Source organism: Osmia lignaria, chromosome 3 (genome assembly GCF_051020975.1).
Source record: "Osmia lignaria lignaria isolate PbOS001 chromosome 3, iyOsmLign1, whole genome shotgun sequence".
Classification (NCBI taxonomy): Eukaryota; Metazoa; Arthropoda; class Insecta; order Hymenoptera; family Megachilidae; genus Osmia; species Osmia lignaria.
In genome coordinates, this window is record NC_135034.1 from 10511383 (window position 1) to 10534770 (window position 23388).

At 44.0% G+C, this 23388-nt stretch overlaps 1 protein-coding gene across 8 annotated transcripts in view; it reads right to left on the bottom strand.

Annotated features, from left to right (window-relative positions):
• Positions 1-309: 309 nt before the first annotated feature.
• The window catches only part of LOC117607965 (protein gustavus), a 137520-nt gene continuing 114441 nt past the window's right edge, over positions 310-23388 (bottom strand). For 5 of the 8 annotated variants that reach the window (XM_076693371.1, XM_076693374.1, XM_076693369.1 and 2 more), the window contains 5 exons: positions 8190-8662; positions 5865-6115; positions 5445-5775; positions 5196-5354; positions 310-5117 (listed from right to left, as the gene is read on the bottom strand). In XM_076693371.1, coding sequence (XP_076549486.1) covers positions 4978-5117; positions 5196-5354; positions 5445-5775; positions 5865-6115; positions 8190-8662 — 1354 coding nt within the window. In that variant the 3' untranslated portion in view covers positions 310-4977. Of the gene's footprint in view, positions 5118-5195; positions 5355-5444; positions 5776-5864; positions 6116-8189; positions 8663-9727; positions 20704-23388 lie in introns of those variants that run through there. The other 3 variants (XM_034332289.2, XM_034332291.2, XM_076693372.1) reach the window with 2 other exon arrangements.

Consider the following 23388-nt stretch of genomic DNA (forward strand, 5'->3'; position numbering starts at 1 on the left):
ATATTTCTCTCCAGTTATGCTTGCTCGTTTTCTTCGTTCGTTCGTTCGTTCGTTTCGCTCCTCACAATCATTTCATTTCATTTCATTCTCTTGAATCCTATATCGTGTCGTTTCCTTTCTTCCATTTTAATCGCGTCACAACTAATTATAAAGTAACGCTATCCATTATTTATCGATAGAACATTAAGGCATTACATATTTATAAATTTTCTTCGCGTTCACTCGCCGCTATACAGCAAATACACCACGCTAAACTCGTAAACTTATGCTTAAATAGACGTGAGATCGCTCGTTGCAAATAGTCCAGGCTTATTATTATTATTTTTTTTTTTTTCATTTTTTTATCTCGGAGAAACAAAATACACAAGAGGAAAAGAAGAACGTCGCGTGAGACACGCTCGCGAAGACGGACCTCCCGGAAATGGTCTCTCGTTAACATCAGTTTCTTTCATCCCCTGTCGACTGACGCGACAATTATCGCGTGTTATCTAAAATTTCAGCTAAAATTCGCAAGTTCGTTTGTTTAAAAAAAAAAATTAACGGAGAAAGAACGAATTTTATCGAAGACCACCCGGTATACCAGATCTCCCCCTTCTCTTTCTCTTCACTCATTCTCTTGTCAACACACGCACACGCACGCGGTTATCTTTCGTTATCACTTGCACGCAGCTTAAAGGTCCTGATAATAATCGCGTCGTCAATAAATTAGACACATTTGTCGAGGCAACGTAGTTTTTTTTTTTGTTTGCACAACAGGCAGTCAGTTCGCGAAAAAACATTTCGAGACACTCATTCTATGATTTTCTTTTTCTTCATTTCGTTTTCTCGCGACAGATGCGAACGAATCGAACGTCGTCGCATTCAACTTCAATGATGATGAGCAAAAAGGCTTTTACTGTACTTTTCGTGTCGCACGATCGATCGACCGATCGAGTGATCGGTTATCTATGATTAAGGTAATGAGCGGAAAGTATAGATTGGAAAATGAAACGTATTCCCACAATCAGTAATTATTTAACGTCTTGATAATTCAGAATGTGATAGTTCTCTACATAAAAATTCGCTGATTCGAAGACATAAAGAAATCGTAAAGTGTCAATGAAATTGAAAATTTAATTATAAAAAAAAAATTGATCGAGTGAAACTCGGTCGCGTCTTTGGGTCGATCGAACCTCGTGTCGAACTACAAATAAAAATACGTTATCGAATGGATGTAAAGTCGATTCGACCCGAAAAGGTGTCGTTCAATTACAATGAAAAATAAAAAAATAAAACAAACAATTTTACGTGCGAAGTAATTCACGCAAATGACAGGGGCAAGTAAAATCAAAAATTAAATGAAAAACAAAACAAGAAACTCTTTGAAAATAAAAAAATAAAACAAGTTATATACTAGACGAGATAAAACGATGTTTAAAAAGAAAAAAATCAATACGCGTCGATATTAAAATACGTTTCGTTGCTTTTCACTTGCTTTATTCGCCTCGTAATCTATCAATGCTCTGTTCGAAATATCGATAACGATTTTGAATAAAATATTCTCACGCGAAAAAAAAAATAAACGTTATTCAAATCCGCCCGGTTAATTTTTCACGATCCAAAACACTGTCAATCGATCGATCGCGTAATATAATATAGATCGTCTTCCCTATCGTAGAAAAAAACAGAATCCACAATTATGCCGACTAACGTGATATTCACCAATTAAACTATCGGAGCCGATACAATAATATTAATATTAATCATTAATTAATAATATATACAACATTCTAAACGCTATATACTCTTCTTTTTTTGTCCTTGTCTCATGCTTGGAACGTGGCACGCGCACAAAGAAAAATGAAAAATACAAAAAAAAAAGGGATTCATTCGTATTACAATAAAATAGAGAATAGTTACAGCACACGACGATATCAATAGATGGAAAGTGTATTCCACAGAAAAGAAAAGTGTACCATCTTTTCTGCGCCTGTGAAATCTCACTTTCTTCCCTTTCTTTCTCTTTCTCACTTTCATTTTAAAACGCGCGTCCACAATGCGTAACTTCGTATGTATCTTTTCTACAAGTGTGTATGTGTGTGGTGTGTTCTTTAACCCTTAATACGATTTACTCGCTTATTTACGTGCTTTGTCTGTTTAATTCTACCCGGAAACATCTTCTTTTCTTCTTCTTCTTAATGCAATCGAGAAGAGTTTACTTCATTTTTCTCTGCTTTCGTCGGCAAATCGAGAGAGGGTTTCGAGCAGTTTCTCGCGACGAGAAGAGACGTCGATAAAACACACGCGGTAATCTGCCGTGGTGACGTTAACCGGTTCATTTCGACGACGACCGTCGACAAAGCGTTTTGTTTCTGCTCGATTGGCTTCGCATAATCGCGGCGCTCGTTCGTTCGCTGATATCTCCTCCTCCTCCTACTCTTTGATTCACCGCGAATCTTTCTATTTATTTTGCTCTACATCTCCGTTCAAGAATCGAGCAAAGATTACGAAGGCGAACATTGCTAACAGACAGCAATTGGGTGTGCGTAGTATTGAGGACCGCAAGATACTTGCAACGGTTGCCGATTGCGAGATCGTGCGTGTCTTTCGGGAATTGCTAGCAAAACTGATTCTTAATTGTATCTATGGTACGTTTCAAAGAGAGCGAGAGAGAGAGAGAGAGATAAAAGAAAATCGTAAAAATTGAACAAGTATATGTGTGTGTTAGTGTGTGTGTTCGATCAGGCAATTTGGAAGACGCGTTCTTGATGCGAGTCCCGATGGAACTCGGTCGAGGAGAATGAACAACAATGCGTGGTATCATGCAATAAACTTAAAAACTTGTTTAAAATCGAATAAGAAGAATACGACAGCGTTTTTTGCTTCTGCATTTTGCACGACGATAAAATTGATTTTTTTTTTTCTTCTCTCGCATTCGGTTCGTTCTTACGGTCTTGGATACAATCACTACCCACAATACATTCATTGTTGTACCGATAGATATTATTATTATTATTATTATTATTATTATTATAATTATTATTATCATTATTATAATTATACCCTATGTACAAATCGACATCGCCGATATCGGCACATTATCATTAAACTTAAGCGACAAACGTAAGATTAAAGAGTTACTAGGGACCAGTCATAATTTGTCATGCTAATAGTTATAGGTAGCAACACGCCCGTTTATAATCGTTTGCTATCATCATTATCATCATTATCATAATCATCATCGTTATCATCATCCTCAGTAATGATCGTCTGGATCGTCGCCGTAGTTCGTATCGAATAATACGCGTATAAACGCGGGCGCGCGCGTACACACACATATACACTGTGTCGCAGCTATCGTTTTTATCTCTGTCGACAGTTTTAATTCGTGTTTGGAATATTTCTCAGCCATATGCCCCGTGGTAATTCGTTCGTTTGCTCGCCCTAAAGTTTAACTACGTACGTTTAATCTTCGTTTCGATCGTGTTCAATTAACATAATTCGAGGTAATTCGTGTTTGTCTCTCGCTGCTGGTTCAAAATCAAACCCTTCGAAGGTGGTGCATTTCATTGACCGTTGTCTTCGTTTGCAATTTGTTTCTAGGCTACGATACGTATCGTTTGCGGGATCTCTAACGAACAGAAGAGAAAATAAAAAGAAGAAGAACACGTAAATTCGGGAGGCGCGTTCATTAAAACGAATCATCTTGACGTTCTCCCTTTCGTTCGACATCGCGTGTCCATTCACGATTCATGCACATCACTATAATTTTTTTTCTTTTTTCGTTAGATCTAGCATGCTTAGAAAATACTTGAAAAATGAGTCTATTGGAAGGTGGCTGTTCGAATCGGCTGGCTTTTACATCACTGTACACATTTCTTCTATCTGACAAATTGTTCTCCACTCAAGAATCCGCTTCGGTAATTTTTCTTCGCTCTAAATACATCGTTTAATTTTCTTGCTGTTGCTGCTGTTCATCGTCTTCGTGATTAATTATTCGCGCAGTGGCCGGACTAGAAGGAGCCCGCTACCCATTGTTTGACTAATCATCGAAACGTTGCCTGTATCAGCCTTCAGACTCTAAGTCTAACGCGTTGCTTTTTTTTACTGGCCAACTCTGTTTGAAGCGCTGTTCGTTGATTTTTTCTTCGTGATCATTTCATTGATTTTCATCCTTCGCTCAAGCCACGCGCGTATCTTCTATAGCCCATATTAAATCTGGATCTTCGATCTTCCATCCGGTATTCTTCGCCACACACAGAACGCGTTCCTTTTTCCCAACAATTCAAAGGAGAAAATAGACAAACAGACAGACAAGCCAGCGTCGAGCGAAAATACGCGAAAAAGCTATCGAACTAAAAAAAGAGAGATGATACCCCAAATCGCATACGAGTACCGTGCTCTGTTTCAATTATTTAACAATCAATAAAGACTTCGTCACGATTTTAATCGTGCAAGACGTTTTAACACAAGACAACAATATCACCTAAATAATTAGCTAGACCCGATATACAATATATATATTTATATAACCGGCTCGTGCGTGTGTTCCGCGTTTTTTATGTTCTTCTTTTCTTGTCCCCGTGTGAAAGCGTCGTTCGATCGTATCCAAGAACGACAACGACGAATAAACGATCAGGTTATTAACAACAACGACGATAATGAACATGACAACGACGACGACGACGACGACGACGACGACGATGAGCATGCCAACGATGACGACGAGTATAACGAACACGAGTACAAGAACAAGGTACGAATCATCGACCAAGCTAGGTATCGTGACGTTGTTGTTGCTCGTCTTGACTTATTATCCTGACGACACGGATACAAACACCATAGATCGTAGAAGCGGCTTATGGGCTGTTGTGCTCGGTGGCTGGCGACGGGGTAGCGGGCGTTCCCCTGTGCGTCGTGGTGGCAACGGTATAATAATAGCGCGGTGGTGTTCACAATCGCGATCGTGGTGGTTTCCTTTAAGATACCGTTCGGTGGTTACCTCCTGTCGCGATACAGGAGGTAAGTTTTCAATGCTAACGGTAGGCTCAAAGCGTTCACCTTTTCTTCTATCTTCTCCTTGCCGATTCGTTTCCGAATTACTCTTCGACAGAGGTCCATGAGGGGCAAAGGTTCGGCTGTAACCAAACCGACAATTATGAATAAATTTCAGGATTTCCACGAAATTCATTTCCAACCATTCCATCGATACTTACGATCAAGTCCACCGATGTATTTCATCGTGATCTCGCAGTGTCCCCACACAGCAGAAACGATAGGGTGCAGCTTCTTGCCTCTGAGTCCTTTAAACGCAACACCAAGGTACTGACCGTCCACGACGAACGCTAACGTACCTTCGTCCATGTCCAGGACCACTGGAAACAGAATACACCCAGCTCGCCGGTCAGTTATAATCCTTGAAAAGTATATTGCGATTGGATTCGTACAGATTAATCGATGCTTACCAAGGAATTTATCAGGAACGATGAACGTTTCGTCGGGTTTGAGTAAGGCCGGATACGTGATACCGGTATTGTTCTTCGAGTCGTGAAGAAGTTTATTTCTACCTAAATCCCAACCCCAGCTTTGTTCGTTGTTGCCGACCAGGCTTTGATAACCGACGCTGTGAAGCGGTGCCTCTGCCGTCGCGACGCCCACCACGGCATGCGTGCCTCTTTGCCTCGTGCTCCAAAACAACTCCCATACGTGCATACCTTTCGTGTATCCCACCCTCCCCCTTATGCAATCTGTGCTCTGGGCCACGGGATGCCGATGAAACGTTAACTTGTCGTCATCCTGAAACGTTTGAGAGCAACGATTTGCATTGAATCCGGAACACCCAGCAGAGGGTTAAGGAAGAAATTTCGATTGATTCAGACTGGTACCTTGACAAATATATTGAGGCTACGATCGTTGGCGTTCCAGCTGTGATGAATCTGCGTCTCCCGCGAGGCGGGTGGCATGTCGAACAGAACATCGAGCCGTGGTGGCCTTGCGAAATGTTGCGCCAGCTCTCTGGGTACCACTGGTTTATACGCTACCACGCCGCCACCGCCGACGCTCACTCCACCGACTGTTCCAGCTGCAGCCTCGCGTGTCACGCTTTTCACGCCGCCTGCAGGAAACAGGACGTCCTCTATATATTCGCATAATTGTCTAAGAAATAGATGATAGAGTAGAGAAGATTTGGAATAATAATTTCACCCATCACTCGCCTCCCCTATCACTAACGTCAGCTATTCACCTAATGTAACAAACCTAAGGATACGTGCCCACTTTAAAGTAAAACTTTCGTGAGAAAGGTATGGACAGATTTCTCATAAACGAGAGGAATGCTCTTTGAAAAGTCAATCCATCTGCAACGATGAACCGTGAGGATTCATGATCCTTCTCGAGGATCGCCGAATCTCCCTTCAGGCTACATTTCCACGCGGTCGTTAATAATTCAGGATGCGTCTGAGGGATTCATCGTGCGGTCGGGTACCTGCCAGCTACGCACCAACACCGAGGGGAAGATTTGCCGTGGAACAGGGAAAAAAGAGTGGAAGAAAAATAATGAAGGGTCCGACCCATCCCTGGCCGCAGCAGGCTCGAGTTTAAGGTTTACGAAGGATCGTCTCGTAGGTTGTTTCGAGAGATAGGAGTTAGCTGGAGGAAAATCTCGTATATTATTTTCATCTTAAATATTATTTTATAAAGAATATATTAAAAACTGAGTTGCACCCATTTGCACATTTGAAAATTTATCCTACTCGAAAGCTAAGACTCTAAGATTTTAAGGAATAACTACTGGAGAGATACTTTGTGGTGAACTCTACTATGTATAAAATCAATTTATCAACTTTTTCTTACAAATCTTTCGAATCAACCGAAATTTTGGCTTTTGTCCAGCCAGTGTAGATTGTTGAAAATTCAACGGCTTGCCTTCTTGGTCCTTCTTTTAACCTAGGGTCGAACGAACATAGGGCGATATCCTTGGATGTTGGGTTTATTTGCTCTGGCAGCTGTTACCCGCCGCTAGCGTTCGAGAGGGTCCTAAAACGAGGGGTTCTGGAAAGGACCGGGAGGATTTCAAAGGGTCTCTCCTGCCCGAAAAGCCGAAGGGCACTGGTTAAGAAGGGCCCTTTCACGGTCTTGTCTGTATCCGGTCTGCGCCGACCCTACGATCCTCTCCTTCGGGTTCGACACGTTCGTGGTTGTTTTTTCTTTCCGACCTTGTCCGACACCGTTCTCCTTTCTGCGGGTTTTGGGGTCTGGGCTACGTTTTTTTATGTCCTTTTCACAATATATCCGAGACTCGTAAATTTCGTGGTTGCAGCTGAACTGCAAATCGACCGCGGTTCTGGACGACAAATTTTCCCCAAAAGACGAGTAGCATGGCTGCGGAGAACAGAACGTCGCACAGGGTCGTGTCATCGAGAGACAGAATGCACCGCCGGAAGTGGGCAAATGGCCAGCGTAAATCATGAGAGACGGACGCGAGCGATGGGCACAAACGATCGATGAAATTGATTAACACCGTTGACTGCCACCGTGAAAATGGACGCATTAAGGACACATTAATACGATATGATTATTCTATTTTAACTCTATTCCCAATTTCTCGTCTGGGAAATTCTATTTCCATCTTCTATATTACAATTTAATCCCTTTCGTTTAAAAGCGAATGAAGGCTGTTTAAAATAAGATTAATGAGACGATTTATAAGAGTACGGTTTTACCACAGCACGTTCCTCGCCAGAGGATAGAGTCTGAAGGACCTGTTCGAGCTTCTACCTGAACGGGCAGGTAAGATCGAGAGCATTCAAAGGCCTTGACCCTGGACGAAGCTCGACGAGATGAATCAACCTTCTAAAGTTAATCTCGCGAGCGTTATATCGTGTGACGTGACTGCGCTTCGAGCAAGGAAATCGACTGTAATATTCATTAGCTTCTTTCTTCATTCGCAACCTGTAGACACCTGATCATCCCTGAGTTTATAAATAAAACCGACCAACTATTTCGGTCGAATGAAACTTTGTACGTTCAAAGCTGATAAATAAATTGACTAAAGTACTCGAAATCTATCCAAGTATAAATGTCATTCGAAGCAACTATAATCTACCTTGATTCTATCCTGATCCTATCCGAAACATAGATCCCTACCTTCATTCGCGAGAATAAACGGGAGAAATCATCATCACCATCAGTATCATCATCGTGGTCCTAACCTGAAATCTTTTGGCCCATGTTTAAGGCCCGATAGGGGGACCGATGGTGATGCCGGTGCTGATGACGGTGTTCGAGGCACTGCTTGCCGAGGGGTAGCTTGTGCCTAAGATGCCTGGTGACGCCAGTGGTGGTGGTGGTGTTAGTCGTGGTGGTCGTGGTGACGAGATGATGATAATGGTGATGGTGATGGTGGTGGTGGTGGTGGTAATGGCCGACGGTCGGTGGTGCTGCAGCAGGCACCGCGCCACCGTCTATTCCTCCACCGCGACCTCCTCCTCCTCCTCCTCCTCCTCCGCCTCCTCCGCCGCCGCCTCCGCCGACGCCTCCTCCTCCTCCTCCTCCGCCCCTACCGGGGCTGCCGCCCCCGCCGCCTCCGCGGCCGCTGCCTCCGTTACCTAGACCGCCTCCGGTACCGCCAGTCGCACCGTTTCCGCGGCCACCGCCCCCGCTCACGCAACGATTCGCTTTGTACCTGGAACGCGAACATAATGGAAAAAACTTGGTTAATTAGTTGTCCTTCCTCCACATCAGATTTAGGGGCACAAAGATTGATTTTTTTTCAGGGGTGAAAATCTTTACAGAATATTTTTGGGACTATTCTTATAGTCATGGGATTTGAGGGATGATTAGGGATAATATGGCGTTTCGAGGTTTGTTCGAGGGTTGTGCAGAGAAAATCGAATTTCAAAGTTCGCCACATCGATGGGTAAATTCTGGTCGTATCGCGATATTTATTGGCACGGCGATCGCGTCGAATAATATCGTAATAAATTGCCGGTGCATTGTGTTCACGGTCGTTCGGTCTTGTAACTGGTCACCGCGTTTGATGTCGCGTATAAATTGTTCGCTGGAAACGAGACATCGTTCGAAAGCGCGTAGAAAAACTTCCCCCCTGATACAGCTTGTACCTTGTACCGTACATTTTCCCGCCAACTCACGGCAACGACATCGATGAACCGATTATACAAGCTTCCAACAGGATTTTCCTATCCACCAATGGCAATTGAAATTTTTGTAAAATTTCATCGTTTTGTGAAAGGAGTCACGTTCGAATGCGCGTGGATTAATCGAATTTACCTTTTCAATTTTCCCCGCGAGGATTTGAAAGCAAAGCACGAAAGCAATTTGAAAGAGGAAACAGGTTAAACGATAACTCGAATTTCGTTGAATTAATCATTGACCGAGATTATTTGTGCCCGACCGAGAGATCGCGATAAAAATGTAGCAGCGTACCAGTTTCATGTAAATTTCGAGGTGTACAGAAGGTCGCGTCTCTCGATAACAACGAAGAATTACGCTTTATCGCCGCATCGCGCCGGAACGAACGAAAAAGCAGCGATTTCGAGGAAGGCAAACGTGCGGAATCGAGTTCCTCTCGTTCGATCATCAAAGAGCTCAGCTCTCCTCGAATTAATCCACCGTAATTTCTCGAGGAAACCACTCGAACGTGGAAAAACCAAGTGTCGACCTATCCCGTTCGTCCCAATTACAGGTTAACTATCGTGATTAACGTTTAAATTAATCGTTTAGAGCTCACTTTGAATCGACCTCGAACTGTCGACATTCTTCCTCCTCTACTTTCAATCTTGTCAGAGAAACGAACAGATTCTCCCTTCGATGACAGCCACATTTTTTCTCATAATTCTTCACCAGTTTCATGCTTGAAAACACGGAAATGAAAACAAACGAATAGAAAACGATCCACGGGAAATCGATAAATAAAACACGATCGATGCAGATTCAATCGTACCAAGCTTGTAAAAATGGCTTTAAATTCCTAAAATATATGGTACAAGGATGGTACTCAATTTTTCCAGCTGCCCTTTTTTCATCTCGTTCTCGTGACGTAATACCACGCAACGAGACACGTGACTAGCTGTATCCGTTCGCCACAGCTCACTTCCGGCCGCGGACACCGGACACTGACATCCTGGATCCGGTCGATTCGGTTATGCTCGAGATTATTACTCTCGTTGAAAAAAATCTGCCACGAAAAATTCAGCAGAAGAGTAAATTCTGATCTCGCGAACCTTTTTAAAAAAGAATTTTTAATGGAAGTTTGAAGTTTCACTTCCTTTACTTTTTTTCTTTAATTCAATATTCTCGTTGGTGGTTGAGCTGGTTCGTGGATGCTACTGAAATTCGTTAGAGAACTTCTGGAACGAGCTGCGACGTCGACAAATTAGGTTTTTACCCTACTTCGAAGGCAAACATCCTCTTTCTTCGTTGCTAAGTTCTCAAAAGATCTCCGGAGGGTCGTAGAGAACCCTTGAGAAATCGCGTCATTGTCAAAGAAAAGGAAAAATCTGTGCCGTCGAGGTAGAAACTTGAACGTTAGATTCTAAGAAGCGGAGTTTCAAGATTTAGATTGCTCAATTTCACGATTGCCAATTAAATTTGGAATCTTTTCAAAGCGCCGAAATTCTATCGTAAATGAAATTTCAATAAGACCTCCCGCTTTTCTTACATTTGTCATAGAATATTTTAGAAGAAATAACCCAACTACCGATAAATGACAATGAATTGTACAAGCTTTTATCCAGACTTTCATTCTTGCGCACGCTATTCAACTTCTATGGAAGCATTATACTTAAATAATTATTATTAAAGATCCGCTGCTACAATCACTCCAAGCATTTTCGTCACGCTGTACTACTCTACAGGGATATACTGCTTGAATAATAGCGCGTTTGAATGGTAGAACATTCTGATAATAGGCATTCAAATATCCGCAATTATAATTAGAAATTTCGGTGAATTTACAATGGCAATCAATGCGATAATCACATGCCATCCGTGGCAGTTCTATCTCCATTAATTCGAATTCCCCTGTATCTTTCTCTATCGCATGCACAACACATGTACGCCGGTACACGTGTTGCAATCTCTATAATATCTTTCCAGATAAAATCGCGCCGAACTGCAACAATATTTCAACAACAAGCATGTACCAAGTACGAATAATAAATCGACATTAATTCGCACCGTTGTCCCTGCTTACACGGTATCAAGAGCTTTACGCTGTTCGACGCTCTGCACCTTTACTCTTACTTTCTGAACTATTGCGAAACACTGGTAAATTAATCATCAACGGGTCGAAGGAATAAGTTATTAGGCTCGCGAGAAACAGGAGACACGCTCGAGAAAGCTCGAATTTAATTTGCCGCGTCGAAGGAGAAGAGAAACAGGCCGGCGAGCACGAGACGCCCTTCGTGCTCGTCACGCTCGCGAAACATCTCGTTTCACCTCTCGCCCCTCGATACCATTTCTAATCCTGAACGATATTACGCTTATCCGGAACAAGAGAAAGCAGTGAAGTAATCGACTGGCGTCTTCGTTGCATCATCCTCGTCCAATGAACGGTTTCAAGCGTTCTCCGTTACGCTCGCTCGAACGCCAGCTACTTTCGCGCCTCGTGAAAACGCGTAGGAAAATTGGACTGCACACGCTACCACGTGTTTCCACGAAACTGACTCGACTTCCTTCCAAGGAAATTCAATGACGAATGATTATGAAGGTTTCAAGTAAATTTTCTTGGAGAACAAGGTATGAAATGTGGTTCGATTTCGAGAGGAAATACAAGAACATCGGTGGTTGGAGTACGGTGTAGGCGCCGAACCAGGGTCGGTATTGATCCGCGGGGGTCACCTTTGCCCCACCTCGGGTCCAACCCCCAAATCCACTACCCTCCTCGGCCTCTCCAACTCCTCTCGCTACCCCTAATATCGACACCCACTGTCGACAGAGAGAGAGCCACCCCTCGCTTGCAAAACAGACTGACAAAAAATGCGCCAGGGAAAAATCCAGCACCGCAAGCTCCTTCCGATCTTACGTTTTCACCTGTTTTCACTGGATTAACAGGTTTTCAGAGACCGCTTTTCATATAAGAGTGTTGGGATTTTTGGAAATTCATCTGTTATTTTTATATTTTACACCGCAATAAAGAGAAGAAGCTCGGATAATCATTGATCGTTATCTCCAATCGATCCATCGACAACATCGAATCGCCTTCACCCATAATTGATCCCTCCAATCTCAACGGCCGATACCATCGCAAACAAGACCCACGATTCACTGTCGCTTTTAAGTTCCATCAATTCCAATAAACCGTACAGGATCCAAAGTTTATATTCCATCAACGAAACGATCGGTTACGTGGAAACAAAGTTTTCCCTATAATATTGGCAAAGATCACGCGAGTAGCCTGAAATGGCAGTATAATAGGGACGTTTAAGCTCGACGAAGGTGGAGGTTTTCGCGGGACAAGCTAGTTATCGGGTAGAAATAGGATAACGTTAAGGGTAGGCAAGCAGATCGATCAAACATCGAGGAGAAGGAACTGCAAATACTATGGCGCACGGTACCACCAGCCATCGTCGAGCAACCAGTTGGCAACCAACTGCCAGTCAGCAGATGTCAATTGCGTTTAATGATACCGAAACGATGCCGCATTACGCGTCGTTATTCATAAGCGACGCTTGCGTTCCGTCCAAACGATCGCGAGACCTCTGCTCGCGACACGTGCGATCATCATACTTTATGACGTTGTTTCTTAGAAGACATTATTTCATATTTCTTTCTCTTATATGAAATAACTCGTAAATCCACGATATACTTAATGTTCATATTTGGACGATGCATGGAACTTAATAACTTAAAGGCTATACGAGATAGGAAGCTGAAACTACCCACGAATTACTTTCTCACGACTATCAACGAACACGAAGTTTAAATCTACAACTACGAAGTCTAACATTATGGCAACAATCTGATACATAACTCATTTCCACGTTACCATAATAAAGCCACACGTTGAAACTGCTCCTATTCGAAAACAGCATTCGAATCAAGCAAATTCCCAGGAAAGTTAGCCAGTCCATAGAAACTGGTTAACCGAACTCCGTCGAATTCGATTCGACTTATTCAAGCAAGATTCGGGCCCGAATGCACCCAATAAATCCCTTTAACTCTCCTATCTGGTATTCCGAACGTAGCCCGCAAACCTCCATCGTCCACCTATTGTCCTTCCTTAACGAACACACACGGTTGATGGCCATTTTCTCGCCTCGATTCGCACACAGGTCACGAATTTCAGGGAAAGAAGAAAGAAAGCGGTAGGGGAGTTTCCTGTCGCGTTCGGTATTTGCATGATGAAAAAAGAGGAATCGACATGGTCGTTTGCTTGCTAGTTAGCAAGTAACGGCCGTTTCGAACGCGTTGCAGCTTAGCAGAAGAGATGGTTTAGAAGCGGAACAGCTGACGGCTAAGGCTGGCCAGGTAACACCTGTTCACCAGCTGCCTCGACAAAGAGCCCGATAAAAAGCAACTACCTCTTGGCCGACGTTTTCCAACACGGAACCGTTCTTTTGTCGTGGCTGGCCAGGCCAGCTCTTTCTACGTTTTCGCGCGACCTTTTAAGGATTTCGTTGCCTGCAACCACACCCTCCCCGAGGAGCCTCGAAAACAATGAGCTCCGACTCGGCTTGATCGCCACTCTAGTATTAAGATCGAGGGACGGTTATCGTTTTATTTCGATCCGCCTGATCCGTCTCGATCCACCAGACTGTGGCAACGACTCGCTCTAAGAGGAATTGTACTTTTCGAGAGGAGACAAAGAAGCGTTTGCCTTTCGCTATGTCGGTAACGACAGATTCAGTTTCCATGAGTCAGCTTGAAATTGCTGACACACCAGAAAAAAAGAAACAGAATCTCGAGAATTCCCGGTTTCGTGGAAGAGTTGCTCAACGAAAAACGCGACTCCGCTCGAACGCGCGGAGAAGTCGTTTCGCGATGAATCGACTTGGAGGAACACAGCGTACGGAGGCAGTTGTCGCGACGCCAAGACAAAAGAGGTGGCAGGATAATTGAAAGCAGCCGAAAAAGAAAACAAAAACGATACGAACACGACAAGGACTTGGGACCCCCTGAGTGGCCAAGTCCAAGAGGGAATGATCGCAAGCAGAGAGTCTCGCGACGGTTTGAAAGAGGAGCCAGGCGCGAGGCAGCTGATTGTGAGAGCTGGCTAACGGCCGCCCTGATATTTGACTTCGATCAAGCCCCGAAGAACGGTCCATTGTCTCGGGACTAGTCGATGGGGCGTGGCTCCTTCCAACAAATGAATCGAAATCGGACGATCGACGCGGTTAACGTCTGCCACCAGACGAGTGTTAACGTACATTTCGGAGCTGATGGGCGAACCATCGAACCGAGAATGTGTCAACGCACCCATAGTAGCCACTTTCCGAAGACGTATATATGCGTTTCTTGCAGGCAAAGGGGTTAAATCGGTGCACGCTCGGGGAAATGAGATCATCGGTCTCTCTGTCCGCTTGGAAACGCGTTTAAGAACGGGTTACACGGGTCAAACTGCAGCGACGAGTAAATTCTCGTCGCATGCACGTGCGGTGATCAACGACGATCGTCCAAAGATATTTTTAAGCTTTGTCGCGAAGCCGTTCACGTTCCTCCATCGTTGATTTTCTGCTTTCCCGCCATACACGTGACTCTATTTTAGCCTCGAGCTTTCATTTAATCAATCGATGAAACGTACCGCACAGCTGCCCTTCGTGAAATACATTGATTTTCTTCGTTAAAAATACATTAACCATCGAGTGTTCTTTATTAAAGTATCCAGTGCGTTTTGTTTAGCCTTCCTCGTCGATCCTGCAAACCAACATCCTTTCGTCGCGTTTAAATGTGCACCTGCACAGCTCTTCGAATCGCGTTACGAATAAACTAGCTGGAAGACAAACGACAACGACAAGAAGAAGGTATTCCGTACAGGTGTTTCTTGGTTGAGTCACCTTGCTCTGACGAAACGTTGCATCGTGCTCTCGTTCTTCATTCAGAAATTTTGTGAAACATCCGGTCTTCTGATAGGTAAATTTTAACGAACGATTTAAACTAACACTAACAGAAAATAGACGTCGATCAACATGGTTTTTTTAGCTTAGAAGAAATATCTGCGCAAAGAACGATAGTTAGCAGAGAATTCTCCGCGTGAAAACAGCGAAACGCGTTTTTCTCTCGCTGCTTATTCAATCGTATGCAAATGCGGCGTAATCTCTCGAAAGAATCATCGAGCGAACGAGGTCGAAGTATCTCCGTACGAATTTCGTAATGGAATCGAGTTAAATCTTTCAAGAAACTTGTCCTTTCCCGAGGAAAAACCAAAGAAAGTAAAGTCTAACAAATACTCCTGCCGTCTATTCGTGAAAGGATCTTTGTACGAAAGAAAATCAGTGACTTTTCTCGTCGAATTGGAAAAGTGTCGCGAACGAGAGAACCTGATCGATCCGAATGACGAAATTGAGAATCGAGGCGGGAAGATTTTCTCAAGGACTGTTTGGTCGAAGGAAAAACGAAAGGCAGTCGCGGATCGTTTCTCCGCTCACGGGTTTTCTCGCGCGTGCGAGAAACCTAAGTACTCACGAGCGGACTCGATGAACCTCTCGAGCGTACGCTTTTTCGCTATGGGACTGGTTCCCGAAGACGGTGTCCTTGGAAAAGGATATTTGCGCGGCGCGAAATTTTTCTCGATCTCGAACGCCTTTTTCGTCGTTCGCCTCGGAACTCAACTTCGTGACGACATATCGCTGGGAAACGCGTGTCCCTGCCCGGCAGGTAATTAGAATATTAGAAACTAGCACGATTCTAGTTTATCCACTCGTTCACTGTTGAAATGGATACACATACACTTGTGGCGAGACACACGGTTTACTTTAATTACCATTATTCATTTTTTCGATTAGAACCTTCAAGTCGACACTTGATATTATCAGTGATTTCATTTTATTTCATTCTAAGTAGCTGGATGTTGCGGTAATTAAATCTTTTCCGACTACTATATCTCAATGACAAATCAGTTTTTCCACGTTCCTCCATTAAGCCGGCGATACGATTTAACGTTACGTAAACCTCAGCTGTTTCTTCCGATACAGTTCACTCCTCGAAGCAATCATTTTTCCATCTACTTCGAATTCCATACGACCTATATCGTTCAAAGGCTGCAATTTCCTTTTTCGATCGAATAGCAGCGAGAAATTAGCATATTTCTCATGCTACCGGCTGTGCTCGAAAACGAGAATCCAATAATTGTCGACGACGACGACGACGACGCAATATTCCGTGGAAACGCGACTGGTTTCCACCACGAAACGGAAGGCAAAGTTCACGGTAAGAAACCTTCGCTTAGGTAACGTTCTTTCGCCAATAGTGACGGCCAGACGAGCGTAACGAGGCAGGATCACGCGAGTGTAACGTTGTGCGCTGTTTGCAGGACACGCGTAACCATCGATTCAACAATTCTATCAGACGGAAGTAGGAAAGAAACCAAATGTATTCCGAGTATAAGCGAAATTAACTTCGTTAACGGTATGAACACGTGTGCGCTGTAATTTTCTTGCAAAAGTGTATCGTTTTATTTTTAGAAACAAGACACGTATTTCCTTACAGATTTCTCTAACAAACTGAATACCTATCCGTTTTTCTCGGAATGAATTTCTAACAGAATCTTTTGGCAAAGACAAATCGATCGAACCGAAGAACCTTTTCACAAGATGATTCGAGAGCAAGAAGTAGGAAGAAAGCAATCGAAGAGAAAGTCTCTGAGTAGTCGCGTTATCGTGGCTTATCAAAGAGTAACGATGTATCAAGTACCAAAGCGTTTATCTCCGGTTGGCGCCTGCTCGTTTGATCGCGTTATAACCAGCCATCGGGCCGGTTCAACGACCCGATTTCTGTATGATCTTGCGTGGCCTTGGAAGACAGGCCGGATGTTGCGAGACCGAGGAACAAGGCCCCCATGGAGAAAGAGAGAAGTGGCTGGACGAGTCACGAGCAACCTATGAAAGGTTCGAGGTCGAACATCCGGCCGGGTCACTTGCTCCGCGTGCCCGGCAACCAATCGAATTTAGAGTGGCAATTTTTCGATCCTCTCTCCTCTTCCATTAGCAGATACATGGAAATTCACGTGAGTCAAAGCATCGTGTCGTGTGCTGCGAGTGACTCACGTGTTGGGAAAATTCATTTATTTCAGCGTGCGTTCGCTGTAATTGGAAAATGGCTCGGTTAATTGCTTTTCATTTAACCCTTTCGCTGCGGTGTTTGTCGCTTAATAACGGTAAATCATCGAGAATGAATTTTCCATGCAAAGTCGTCGATAACAATCGACGATTTTCCATAGGCAGACGATCGGGTCTTGAAACAAGGGCTGAAAACAGTCGCCACGTAGTATCATGGGGTTAGCTCTGCGCGTGCACACGCGAAGAAAAGCGAAGGGGCACGGGCAGACAATGAACAATCGTACATTGTTACGAGTTATAGCATTGTTACTCCACCATGGCCGGGCCCCGTGTTCACATAATTAGGCTGTAAACGTTTCCAGACAATCACCATTGTTTTCTCTTTCTCTCTCTTTGCCCCCTTGGATTAAGGTGCCTCTCTGAAACCTCCACCCTGTGGGTTATACCACACTCGCGATGCTGCTGAGAGATCGTTAAAACAATCTCGTTTCTTTTCGTGTAAATTCAATTTTACAATCGATAAAACATTTGCAAGAAACTGACGTGTTGAAAGTTATTACCGGTATAGGTAACTGAGAAAACATTCCTCTAATATCCTTCCCGAAAAGAAATACTACAAGGATCAAGGCTTTATTCTTGAATTTATACGACCAAGGATTATACGCTTCGGTAGATGGACGATAAGGAGAAAAGGACCGGCCCTTCTTGCCATGTTCCAACATCTCAGCGCCAAGTTTATCTCTTCCCACGGGCGTGTCCCTTTGGAATTTGTTTCCCGACGAGATTATCGCGAGTTATATCGTAGGGATCCCCCTTGGACGAGGGATGGAAGGTAAGGGAGAGCCGCGACGAGGGCTCCGAGTAAATGAAACGAAGCCTAACACCCCGATGGAATTCATCCCATCCCGAATCTCCCCGATAGATAGAAAAACGAATATTCTTACCTACCGCAATTGCTTGAGGATTAGAATGCCCTAATGTGTGTACCCTTAATTATAAAATCTAGAGGGTCCGAAATTCTAAGAAGACGCGGGTACAAGACAGACCCAGGTGTTCCAGTCGAAATTTCACGCAGGAAAAGCAAAGGAGGAAGAAAAGCTGAGGGCAAGACCGAAGGAGTTGTAAGGTGACAGGCAACCGGAGAGATAATTTATTGTTATTCTCGATGCATTCGATGACGCTACACATTCCCCAAGATGGCTGCCCGCCATGAAGGGAAAAAGAGGAAGAGAGAAACGGTGAGACGAAGAAGAAACTAGCTGTTGGTAGCCGTGACCTTGTCTGGTACCCGACCCCACCGCGTGCCTTGCTTTCCACACACATCCTTGCCACCCCACTACGAGAGATCGCGAAAGAGAGGAGAGACTGTCAGGTAGGGAGACATGGAACGGATAGAGGTGGTAAGAAGGTAGCCAAGAAGGTGCAAGAGTTATCTACCTTGTTCGATTGTTACTTAATTTAATGAGTAGCACGTGTCCATGAATAACAGAAAGCTCATTGGTATGTCCACCATCCTGAGGAACGTGTTACCAGGTGTGTAAACCAAGACGGAAAATCCACTGGTTTCTTTTTTTAACCTTTCCTATTTTTTCGCCATCGGTCAATAGTTTCTGGCAAGTCTCAACGGACATTCCTCGTCGAAGCGGCGAGGTTTATTTCGCGCAAGAAATACGCGGAATTCAGCCGGAAATTACGCGCATGGGATTTATAACACGGCCGAGAGACAAGCACCGGAAACGCGTCCGCAGAAATCAAATACCTGAAGATTTATCAGGTACTAATCGGTTTCCTGGAACGAGCGGCGAGTATCTGTCTCGTGAATGATCGTCAAGGTGACGATAACACGGGATACATGAATGGACAGCTTTTAAACGTTTCAGAAGGTCTTCGAGATATCTTGGGCGAACCTTCCGCGACGAACAAAGAGCACTTTTCAACCTTCCTGATAACCGAAGCTGCCGATGTAACGGCGAACAGATGTTCTTAGAATCGAGGTGATTGCGAGTCGAGCTATTCATAGAGAGGAGGAAAATTTGTTTGAGGTAAGTTTCGCAACTTCCATGGCCGTGGAAGACCAGTTAGTTTGATAATAGTCGAGGAATTGAAATTACGAAACTTTCGAGGAGGAAGAGTTACGTGGTCGTTTCAGTTATCCTCGCTTATCGACACCGACACAGTGGCCCTTCTTCGTATAGAAACTTAGTATCCTTGATGAATGAAAGAAGACTAAAAAAAAGTGAACGGGACTCGGAGGGTATCGATGTAGCGGATGTTAGTTCCTGAATGCAACCACATCGAAGACCGAGAGAAGCTTCTTCCGGCGGATGTACAACGGCGACGTGTCGTTGACACATCCTGCTACCAGGACAATAGGGAGCACCCTCCTCTTCCTGGTGACATGTGCCAATTATTCCACGTCTCGCCAAGACCTCCATGGACAGTCTCCCGACACATGCTTCTAATCATAAAACTTAATTCAAGGATTGGTAAGTAGGTTACCAGAAAACGAGGAGACAAAAGTGTATTGATTGGGGGCCAAGAGTTCGAATAGGCGATCGTTTATGTTAATTATAATGATTAGTTAACCATTTGAGTGCCAGTTACAGAAAAGTGCCAAGTAATGCAATCGAGCCATTTTCTTATGAATCTGGCAATTAGTCACAATTATTTAAAAAACACTTGGCTAACGTTCAAAAATACCTAAGTTGACTTCTTGTCAACGCTGCTTATTCTAGTATCAAACAGGTGTTGGACAGGTATCAAGCATCAGCATCAGCGACTGCTCGGCTAGAATCGAGGTCAAGATCGCGAAAGGAAGATCGATCCTCTTGCGGCACCAAGTTCATCAGCCGATCTAGCAGGTCCTGGTGTTCTCCAGGAACACCAGGGACAAGGATAAGAAGCAACGACATCGTTCACGAGAGAGGATCGTTACAAGCACAGCGTCGAACGTGTATTATTAGCATCCCGAGTACGTGTCTGTTGGCCGTGAAACCAGTGAAAGTATTCCATGGACGAGGCACACGGATACGAGGGACGCATACGAGCTTAACCTCCTCGCTTTTATCACCAACACGCGTCTCGTTCCTCGTCGTTTCTATGTGGTGAAATTCTTTCGAGACGGCCATGCGAGCCACAGGCGCGGCCAGATCTGGGCCTTTGTCCTCTTTGTCTGGAAACCTGCGGCCTACTGGACCCTTCAGCCTTTGCCAAGGCGAACAGACCCGAGATGCTTCGTTCCATCGACCTCTTTCTTCGTCTATCGGAGTACTCGATTTTAGAACTAGATCCTACGGGGAGGGTAGTCTAACAAGGGGAACTACCCAAGTGTTACACTCACTTATTAATGAAACTTTGCCAGCTTGTAGAACTCGTCGAGCAATTACAGTTAGTTACTTCTTACATTCTGTAATATGACAAACTCACACATACAACTCGCAATCTAGAGATCCACGGTTCAAATCTTTGGTTCCCAAAGTTTTTTTTTCTTTTTTAATGATAATCTGTCTCTTTTTGAATAACTATTACATAAAAATTATCATAAAAAAAAAAAAATTTTTTTTTAGAACCAAGGATTTGAACCGAGGACCTTCAGATTGCGAGTCATAGATCCACTCCGTGATTAAACACATGACTCGCAATCTAAAGGTCCTCGGTTCAAATCCTGGGTTCCCATTTTTATTTTTTTTTTATTTTTTTATTTTTTTTAATGATAATTTGTCTCTTTTTGCATAATTAGAATTCTATATTCTATTTTGAATAGCTTAAATTCTACAAAAATTGCAGTGTATATAATTAATTATTAATAAATGCAATGATTATAGCACAGCTGTAATAGTTATTCAAAAAGAGACAAATTATAATTTAAAAAAAAAAAAAACATTTCATTAATAAGTGAGTGTAACACTTGGGTAGTTCTCCGCATAAGACTACTGTACCCAGAATTGATCAATTAACGATCGATATGCGATCATCCTCCGTTCAACCTACGTCTGATTTTTCTTCGACATGGTTCAAAGTCCTCGACAAAGCAACCAGTTTTCTCCGTTGATTAACATTCTCGATCCTATCAACGACATTTACGAGTCGGACGCGATCGCAGCACGGCGTTCACTTTTTGGCCATGGAGAAGCGTAAACTGTCAGGCACGTCGGCTGACATTCCCTCCAAGTGAGTCAAGACTATCATCGATCGCAATAAACGCGAAGAGTACCGACGACGAATGACTGCTTATGGTATCATGGGATCTTTCTCGTTTGTCGAGAGGAGGATTGAAAATTACGAGATCGCGGTGTCCTCGTTCCCGAGAGACAGTTTCCCTTTCGAATCTTATTGTCAGCAAATGAGTACAAACGAAGCCTGCTGTCTTAAAGAATACTCGGGATATAATCGATCGATCGATTTAATACGTGTTTACTTGGGATGATCGAGCACCGACGATCGATCGATGCGATTATTACTGTGCGAGGATGATAGGAAGATGCCTCCTCCTCTTCTCGAGATGCTCAATTATCCGAGGATCGGGCATCGAATTTCAGGCGAAAGAGACAAGGTAAAAGTCGAACGTGAGTCGATCGGCTGAAACGAAGAATTCAGGTTCTCTCGTTGGTCAAGCATTTTGTCGACAGCCGTGTCGAAACAGCGCGAGTTCTCCTTTCATTAATTGTAAAAGAGCCGAATATGTGACCGCGAATATGTGACTGAAATTTACGAAACAACGCGCCACCAGCTCGGTCCAAGCTTTTGCGAAAGCGTCCGGGTTGCGAACGACCGGTGAAAGAAGACTTCACCTCCGAATGAATTCAAAAGGAAACCTGTCGAACGGTAAACGAGTTACGAAAAAAACCTGGCTTGTCGCGAAGTTTCTCACAGAACAGGGATAACCTTCTTGAATTAATCCAGCCTAGAGCAACCCTTATCTCGCGCGGCGTCCACGACCCGTCAATTATTACCTTGCCGCATATCGAATCGAATCGAGTCGAGACAATCATCGAGTTGATGATCTCTGTATTCCCCTTTTACCGAGCAGATCGTCGGAACCATGTAATTTCCAGCCGGTGATCGTTCGCTAAAAGACACGGTGTCTTCTCTTTTGCGATGACGAAACGGAGAAAATTGTCCGACAACCTCGAAACTGACCTTTCCAGACTTGGAAAGGGAAAGCAGAGCGCTTCTGGCTGGTAATTTACGAATGATATCGACTCACGACGCGACCCATCGATCTCTACCTAAATCGTTGACGGAACGAATCGAAAAGGTCGCTGGATGCTAATTCGTAGAAAGATAGTCATCCTAAGACCACGAGGAAAACGATTTCACGACAACATTTTTCCATCCCTTCTCGCTCGCGGTTCGTCCCTTTTTTTTAACCAGCAGAAAGAATAAAGATGGAAAGAGTATAATCTCGAAGCCCGCATACCGTGTACGGGACCATTGTGAACGCAGCAGACTTTCGGGTTCGACGATAAATAAAAAGGAATCATAAAAGGCAACTCGGCGAGAGAGAAGGGATAGAGAGGAACGACGAAATGGCCCGTGCAGGCACGTTCGAGCCTTCAGACGGTAACAAAGGGGTCTGGCTTGGCCCGTCTCTTTGTGAACGAAACATTTTCTAATCCCATGGCACCCTACCGCTCGAATATTTCGGCTCGATTAACAAGTTTCACCCGTGTCGCAAGAATGTGGGAACCAATTAATCCTTCGAGCCCGCCGTACCGTCTAATGTGGCCATTTTAATTTCTAACGATACGGCCGATAGATTTCTACTGAAACGTCACCCATGGGTGACGCGACGGTCAACCCGTTAAATTGTCATCTAATGGTTTAGAATTCTTACCGTTTCGAAGAACAACCTATAGGAAGTTGGCTTCGAGTCGAAACGTCGATACTGGCGGACGAACGAGTCTCGTCGAGTTGGAGCGCATTGCGCAAGCGGATCGTCCGCTTTGCAAATTGACATTTTCCGTGCGAACACGGGGACTTTTGTGTACACGGGCAGGAACGAACCGTGTCCATCGTGTGCATACGTAAGAATGCAACGTGCGAAGGTCGTGGGACTGGAAGCGAGTCTTTTGTAAAAGGCAAATAGAGACGTTCTTACTTGTGCGTTTTCAGAATGACGTCAGTTCAGAGAAGGATCTTTGAATCTGACCGTTTGAATTTATCTTCTCGTAAT